Genomic DNA, 8,510 nt, shown 5'->3' with positions numbered 1-8,510 from the left:
ATGAATAGATTGTAGTTGAAGAAGTCTCTATTCCTTGGAAAGTCCAGTGATGAAGGGAAGCTTCTTTGCAATGATTTATTGTTCAGAGACAGTTTGATAACTATTTTTTAGGTGAATAATGGCTGTAAACATATGAAAATCATATGTGTGCAGAGCGGTTGAAGAAACGAATATAGAATCGATCCTCGCAGTCAGTTATGAACACTACTGAACTAGTAATTAAAATAAGGCCTGAAAAAAAATTCAGGCCTGGTATCGCAAAGGTCATGGGTTCAAAACCCGTACGGGCTTAATTTTTTTTCAGGTCTTATTTCAACTACTAGTTCAGTAGTGTTCACAACTGCAAGGATCGATTCTTTACTCGTATTCTGTAGGTGTTTCTCCAAAAGAATCCCTAATCCAAATATTTGTAGCTCGAACGCATCTTTACATCGATTTTCATACTGACATTCACATAAATATACCCACTTCATAAATTTTCATTTTCATTGGCTTGTCTCCGTCAGTACAAATGACAAAGATATAAATGATTCATGACATTTCATTGGTAGCCCTCCAACGATCGTCAACTTAGCTCGAGCAATTTTCCTGCGGTTGGTTTCGCAGCCTATAGAGAGAAAAGGAAAATCGAGATTAAAAAAAAAACCTCAAAACAATACATTCAGTTCATAAAACTGAAGATAACAAGCTTAACAAAGAGTGATCAATATTCACAGCTGTTTTATAGGCTGAACGAGGGAATCTGATCAAATCACGTTTTAGTTTGCAAGTCACATTCGTCCGTCGATTAGCTCAGGTAACAAAGGTTTCGCTTGAGAGCCAGAGCGAAAATGGAGCAATTTCTTGAAATACTTGAAAGACGTTACAAATACTCGAAAGGACCTTTTCAGAATTCCATCATTCTGATGATTATTTATGGATTCGAGGAGTTTATTAGAACCCAATTTCTCAGGTAAGTGGTCTCTTTAAAGATTTTATTTTTCTTGGACAACAAATTTTCCCCAAACGACGTCGAATATTCTCATGTTCGCGTGATTTTTCATGATCTTCGTTTCCATTGAACAAAAGGAGTCAATTCTCAGCCAACTCCTAAAGCCGTCAAATTTTGTTCGTAAATAACTAATCACTTGTGAACAACTTTCCCTACAGAGACAGTGGAAAGTAAATTATCCGGAAGAATTAAGCCAAAAGGTAGCTCATCCGGAGAGAATATAGCAAAATGTTTAGCCGTATCATTTCATATTTTGATATTATTTTCCCGTTTTTTCTCGATAACATTTAAACATAAAGGCATCCAGAATTGAATTTTACAGCTGGCCTTTGTCTTAATAAATTTACTTTTTAGGAACAAAAAGGCTGTCTGCTGTTGAATTTCAACATAATTCTGATAAGAAAAGAATTGTAAAAAATGTTACGAATTCCACGAGGTGAAATTCGGTCTACGCCATATGAGGACAAGGACAAGTATTTGTTTTGTGCTCATCTGAACTAAGTACAAATTAACTAAACAAGATTTTGTGTGATCAATTTTGCTTCGTGTATTTCAATCTCAATTTTAAAAACCACAAACCTAGTGCATTAATAATTGATAAGTGGTAAAATAAAAGAAAAACACATACATACTCGAAAATTTACACGCGAAAAAAGCTTCTTTTTCATACTTTTTAGCAGCGGTTATGTAAGAGGGCTACTTAATGTCGTTACATTTTAGAGTTTGGACAGTTTGCTATACTGTAGCGCCAATGTATTGTTTATTTATCAAGTCTTTCTCGTAAAAATCTGGGTGAAAGTTATGATGACGCACGACTCTTACAATGATTTTTAAATGTAAAAAAACAGTGGATTCGATTTCCTTAATTTAATTTTCCTTAAATAAATCTCTTTCTCTCTCTCTAGAATTGTTACCTTTGTTTGAGTGGTTTCGTTCAACTGAGAGATACTGAGAGAGATACTTATTTAAGTTTTAGTACGCCTGAAATTTTCTCTTTCAGATTAGCTAAGTTTTCAGTTACAAAACGTCAACTGATTACATATGTAAATTTCTAGTTGACAACGTGAATTTTAGGAAAACGTCGAGAATACGGAATTCACTTTGTGTCTGAAATAGTGCATCACAAGTTCCGCCAAAGGAACACAAGCATTTCTTGAGATGCAGAAAACCGTTGCTTACAACAACTTTGTTTGGATCATGTTTTCAAGAAACTTGTTGACAATGTTGATATGTTTCTCGTGACAGATGTCCTTGTACGAGTTACTTCATGTATAGCCTCGTTATGATGGTGGGTCCCGCCCTGTTCCTCCTGGGCCTCGGTTTCATGATGAGCGGGGGCTTTTGGCAATCTATTTTGAAGACCAGCAGAATGCCAGATGTCAAGGAGAGGTGTAACAACCGAATGAAGTCTCTAACTAAACTTTTCCAACCATTTCTCGCTCCCATGGCCTACATAACCATCGCTCTGTTGAAAGGGGACTTCTTCGTGTGTTTAACTGTTGGCTCGCCAAATGAGTCGTGCCACAGAAATCCTAGAGAGAGTGATATTTCAAAGGTAAGAGAGAGCTTTCGGTGATTATTAGAATAGTTTTGCTCTCATTCAGTTGATCGCGTAGTGCAGTTGCTGGAATGGAGGTAGACTGGTGTCATCGACGGTGACTGATCTTTTGACAACCTTGGCGACCTCAGTCATCTCCGTTAAGTGATCAGTCAAGTCACTCGATTCTGATAATGGCTTACGCTCAGGTTTGTCAAAACGTCAGTCAGTCGCACTGATAACAGTCCTTTTCATTACTATTCTTTCCCAAATAACGGCACTGCGTGAATGGAAATGCAAATCATTTGAAGTATTTCATCTATTTTTTAAACCATGGCATTTTCGGTGTTTCTAACAGAAATTCACTTCAGTGGTAGACTTATTATCGACAGAAAAATAGAAATTTTTGCACGGGAAGTCAATCACCGAAAACTTGATTTAGAAGGCAGTGACGAAACTCTGACTTTTTGCCCCAGCTCTTGCCCCCAAACTGCCTTTCTATGTCCCTGTTCCATTTTAAGGTAATTCAATTATGTTACTATGTTTGTTGCTCCCTTAGACACTACACGATCAGCGGTCTCTCCTTAAAGTTCACATGCAGTCCCAGATCCTTGGTTTTGGCATCCTAATCGCGGCCACTCTGTTTTCGCTCGGTCTCATTTGCATTCGGAGATGTTGCTTCGAAGACGAAGTACTTCCGAACAATGACGACTACGACGAGCTCGAGAAAGAGGTACTTGGACGTTTGTTCCGCGAGAGACTGTACATAGCGGTTGAGGAAGATACGAAAAAGAGGATTAATGACGCGTTCCAAATAAAGACACATAGAGATGTGCGAGACACGTTTCACAGGGCTAAGGAGGCGCTGACGGCTGCCAATCAGTCTGATAACCGAAACGGACGATACAATCGATTGAATATTGATGATGATGACGCTGAGCTTCAGCTCATGGACTCCACTCACTTGTAATGCATGTGAACGATTTGCTAATTCTCCTGATGAAACTTGCGCTAGAAATAAAGTGAGCTTTAAATCATTTAAAAGCTAACATCAAGTTATCATAACAGCCAATAAGCGGGTGACCAAGTCAAGACTGGTTTAACTTTGCATCTGATTGGTTCAAAGGGTGACGAGTTTTTGAGACAGGTGGAGTATTGGACCACATTCTACTTTTCTATTGAAACTACTCCCGAGGGATGATAAAACTGTAGAAGGTCGTTTTAAGATTGATTTACGCTTTACGGTCATTGTTTTCCATAGTGAAAAACTGCTGTTTTGCGGGATAGATTCTTGGCTTGTTCGCCATAACATGTGAGGACTGAAACTTACACGCTAGTTTATTTCCCCGAAATTATCTTAGATTGTACATCAGTAAATTATTTAATAAAATGTTGTACTGTGTGAAAAAAAACATCTAGTATACCCATAAATAATAGAATTTACTAAGCGAGAGAGAGAACATAAAAAGACCATCAGTTATGAAAACAAAAGCATCAGTATAATTGAATTTCCCATCAACGATAATAAACTAGATGATAAATTATAAGTTGCGATGAGTTCCGTCGGATGCACGTGTTTAGATGATAGATAGAAATTACCCAGAGTTGCCTTTCGTTTCCAGACCACTCATGGTATATGCCAGTATATCAGTGCGGGAAATGAAATATTAAAACTACGTAAAATCAAACACGCGAGCAAAAAAAACCTCTCCTTGTCAGTCATTTCGAACCGAGTCTTCAGAGAAGAGCACATTGTTACCCGATAGGGTTCTAATAAAACTGCTGAAAAACTTAACGTTTCCAGACTACCTCCGGTAGTTCAAGAAATCCATTGTTTCTCAATATGGTTTATAGGTATACGGTTATTACTTCATTCATCATTATTTATTAAAATACTTAAGAAGCAACAGTAACAATTCACAATCCGGCGGAAGTTGACACAAGATATTACCAACTGATTTGAGATTTTGATAAATTCCGTTTAGAAGAGTAAAAAACATGAAAAAAACCTTCCCTTTGAGGTGGCATTCGGAGCAGCTGTTCCTTAGCTGAAGAACACCTAGTCGTGACTTTCGATATTTTCAAAACGCAATCAAAGAACTCAAGGGGCTCCTTTGCAGAAACTCATGACTTTTACAGCGGTTTAAAAGAATATATTGAATATTTCTTACTGTTATCGAACAATGCGATGTGATAGTTTTTTGGGTGAGAGTCAAAAATAAAACAAATTTTTTACAGCTAAAGGTCGACTGATGAAAATTAGAAAATGCATCATATATTTATGAGCTCTGTCTGGAGAAACTTCAAGTAAAATTACTTCTGACCACAAAGATGGGCCTGAAACGATTTGTGAAAACGTTGGCCTTCAATGGCGGCAGAAATAGAAATTTCAAGCGATAATTTTCTTTCGGAGTATTTTTTTTGTGACAAAAATAAAATTCCCTAAACCCTCAGGAAAGCCCATATTCTATCCTGAAGTAAGAAAATAACAACAAAAGGAACCTAATAAAAAATGAAAATTTAGCAATTTAGTAAGTAGCAGTTGGTTTCAATATACTCAATTATTTACTTGATTACATTTTTCTTTAAAACTTTTCGACATATTCAGCCCCACCTCATTTTACAACTTTGAAATTTCTCGACGAATCCTAAAAGAGTACACCTAATCCTGAATGAGATAATTTTCAAAAGAAATTATTCATCTGGTGAGGTGTCAAATTCAAAGCTGAGAATTGGATCTTTAGAAGTACCTTGCGTAAATGAATTTGTGATCAGTACAGGTGAAATCAATACACTAGAGAGTAGCGACTAATATCGACAGCATCGCTTCGATTTTTGTACAGGGTCTTGAGGTGGAAGAACGGCGTGGCCTATCTGAAGTGGTTTCTCCCAAATCAAATTGATGCCAAGTTAAAAAAAAAAATCCCGGACATCGTGACCACACGAAGAATGACAACCAAGTGAGTAAACATTCCATACTTCAGAGTCTTATTAAACGACTAATTTCTATAAAACTCTGAATTGTTTTTGAATTAGAGCAGAAATTGCTCTGTAAAATACCTAAAATGTTGTAAATTATGCAATTAGAATTCTCTTCCTATTGTGAAATCTCAACTCAGCGTAATATGCAATTTTTTCCAAGTAATGATATTCCTGCCAAGTAAATGAAAATAGCTTGTTTATTTCATTGGAAGCGGGCAGCTGCTGAAAGGAGTTCGCGATGATTTTCAACATCCGATTGCTTCGAAAGAATTTCATATTTTCCTTTATTCAACCTCCGAAGAAACTTTCCAGGATCGATGAAATATAGCTGGTGTCTTTGTAGATTCAATATTGTTGACAAAGTCGGTGGCTTTCTTTTTCCATTCTAATTAGCATCATTTAGCTACAGAATTTGTAACCCCCATACAGCTTCTAACGAGCAATCAAACTATAATTTGAGGTAATGGTTTAAAAAATGAAAGACGTACATTTATTAGAAGACTACAAAAAAATACGAAAAGGTCGAGGAGGACGCACCAGAACAAGGTGATACAATGCCAAATACTCAATCAACAGATAACAGGTGTCGTAGCGAACTTGTCGAGATGAGAGCATGCGTTGTGAGGGCGCGCGTCAAACTTAACTGAAACATCCAAAACCGAAAATTGCAATAAAGACGACAAGTTGCTCTGCGACACAATAATGGATCCTACACCTGCTGAGCTAGGGCGACAGAAGCGCTCTCATAGTGAATCTGCAGCTCCAAGAAGATCCATATTCCGAGATCTACTTACTCCAACGGACAGCGAAACTAGGTATGAAGCGACTTTAACCACACTCTGTCTGTACATGTTTCGTTTCCCTCAGGCGCGTGCTGTCATTTGCGGTTATTGCTTAGAGATACTTTGTATCGCAGTCAAACATTTTCTAATCTCGCTTTAAATCAAGCGAAGTATTACTGCTGTTCAATTTGAAAATATTTTTTATCATAGCTTTCCTTTTGATCTGATCATTGGGTTTCAGAGTGTCAAAACGCGTGAGTTTCAGCTCAAGTGAAAACGATCAGGGACGCCAGTTTTGTTCGACACGTATTAGTTCTGTTTACTCAAAGGCATTATGCAATAGATCAGTCTATATTTTCAATTTTTAGCTCGATTTTCATGGTTAAAATGTCTTACACGGGTGTTAATACAATGTTATAACCTATATGTTAGGTTGTTTTCCAGGACCGGCGTACGATTTACTCAACCAGCGCTTGGTGCTATTGCACTATTGATTTTTTAATTGTTCATTTTGAGAAATTAAAGCTGGCACTCTTGAATTGTTTGAAACGGCAAAATTTTTTTTGTCCGGGTATTCATTCAGTGAGCCAAATGTGCGTCGATTCTTTTCCTTGGACAAATCTCCAATATTTTATGCTAAATCCTTTTTATGCAAATGACTACCACAGAACTCGTTGCATGTCCTCCCGTATACATTTGACATGACAAAAGTTTTTTTTAGTAGATAGCTGTGTGAAGCACCATGTCATCGACTTGCAAGGTTGTTAATGATAAAAAAAAAAGATAATTCAAATCATTCCACTGTGAAGTGTCCTGCGCGCAATGCCGGAGAAAACATGCCTTGCGAACAGCGGACGGGAAAGGATGTCTTGAAAATGCGAGAGTAGCGACTATATTAACGACATTCTAAACAGTGGAGGGCGTAGTTAACATTTAAAATGAGATTTAGTGTTCATCCCACCTTTTTTAAAATTTTCATCAAATTTGACTTTTTCGACGTTTTATTCAGCAACAAATTTATATGATTTTTATCACGGTAAACGAACAAGAAAATTATTCCGAGTCCAAAATTCAAATTCAAAACAGCGAGACGCCAGTCACCGTAGAAAATTGTCAATATGCATAATATTTTGTGAATAATTGCTACTTCTGAAGAGAATACAATCGCTTGAAAGAGGGCGACAGTTTGTTTGACAATTTTATGGTGTTGAAAACACTTCAAAATAAGTTAACCATTCCTGCTTCTTTGATTGAATATTTTTGAAAATAGGATTACTTGAGGTGACAAGACTTAACATTATCTTGACTTTTCTCAATAAATTTTACTGCAGGCAACATTTTAAATATTTATTTAAATTTTGGTCAAAGAAAAAGTCACTTTAGGAGTTCATACAATTTAGGAAACTTTTGACACCTCATGTCAAAATGTTTATTTTGATTCCCTCCCTATCAAATGTGTATTCTTATTACCATTAACTATTCGGTTGCGGATTTTTTTCAATATCTTATCTCTCTTTAAGGGGTTCTGTCTAATACAGACCAACACAGCTTGTAAACTAAAGAGTTCGGTCGCTGTTGTCTACTTTCGAAACAATCAGACGCAAACAGCAGAATCACCGAGATGTAGCAAAATAGCTGGTAATGATTATCTCCTTTTTTTAGGATTTCCAGCCGAAAAAAAGCATAATCATTTTCGACTAGTTTGCTCACGAACTTGTTAATACGTGTGTTGCTCGTGAACTAGCGAAGATATAAACAGTTCCCCAAAACGTTTTTAAATTTTTTCTTACCAAAAAGACAGATTTTACTTGGACAAGTTACCGTATTGAGTATTTCCAACCAATTGGAGATGATGAGATCGATCCCAGAGACTTGAGACTTGACTATTCTATTTTTTGAAAGCTTAAATTTCAGCCTTTAAATCATGTCTTTAATAAATTTAATTGGTTCTGTTTTCTGACTGCCTTGGGTACCGCTGTTTCGAGTGAGCCGAGAAAGAAATTTTGCACCACTCTGTGACTTTTTGTGTCCTGCTCTGCTTGTCAAAAGCCAAAATTGATTTTTAGTCAGAAACCCCGCCGAACTACTTCAATGGACTTTATAGAGACTGCTTTCTTTGTGCCCCCATCAAATTAAAAAAGTATACTCCTTTATTTTCACAATCTCGTGGATCTTAACGACCACGACGATGCTACAAATCAAATGTTTTGTCAGTGCG

The 8,510-nt window shown here is 36.8% G+C and overlaps 2 protein-coding genes across 3 annotated transcripts in view; both read left to right on the top strand.

Annotated features, from left to right (window-relative positions):
* The first annotated feature begins 742 nt into the window (after window positions 1-742).
* Window positions 743-4,302, top strand: LOC131795631 (calcium homeostasis modulator protein 6-like). Its single transcript, XM_059113213.2, has 3 exons — window positions 743-952; window positions 2,237-2,546; window positions 3,088-4,302. Exons 1-3 carry the CDS (start codon window positions 831-833, stop codon window positions 3,496-3,498), a joined length of 843 nt encoding a protein of 280 aa, XP_058969196.2. The 5' UTR covers window positions 743-830; the 3' UTR covers window positions 3,499-4,302.
* Window positions 4,303-6,168: 1,866 nt separating this feature from the next.
* LOC131795630 (potassium channel subfamily T member 1) overlaps window positions 6,169-8,510 on the top strand; it is a 29,162-nt gene continuing 26,820 nt past the window's right edge. Inside the window, exon 1 of one of the 2 annotated variants that reach the window (XM_059113208.2) lies at window positions 6,169-6,325. In XM_059113208.2, the coding sequence (XP_058969191.2) occupies window positions 6,213-6,325 (113 nt within the window). In that variant the 5' untranslated portion in view covers window positions 6,169-6,212. The remainder of the gene's footprint in view (window positions 6,326-8,510) is intronic. The other variant, XM_059113207.2, reaches the window with a different exon arrangement.

This window comes from Pocillopora verrucosa, chromosome 4 (assembly GCF_036669915.1).
Source record: "Pocillopora verrucosa isolate sample1 chromosome 4, ASM3666991v2, whole genome shotgun sequence".
NCBI lineage: Eukaryota > Metazoa > Cnidaria > Anthozoa > Scleractinia > Pocilloporidae > Pocillopora > Pocillopora verrucosa.
This window is presented reverse-complemented; position numbering and strand designations above follow the sequence as displayed.

Bases quoted from the DNA above. Each gene is read 5' to 3' on its own strand.
- LOC131795631 (XM_059113213.2), top strand. From the start codon at position 831: ATGGAGCAATTTCTTGAAATACTTGAAAGACGTTACAAATACTCGAAA. The intron at 953-2,236 runs GTAAGTGGTCTC...TTCTCGTGACAG, and splicing joins ATTAGAACCCAATTTCTCAG to ATGTCCTTGTACGAGTTACT. The intron at 2,547-3,087 runs GTAAGAGAGAGC...TTGCTCCCTTAG, and splicing joins GAGAGAGTGATATTTCAAAG to ACACTACACGATCAGCGGTC.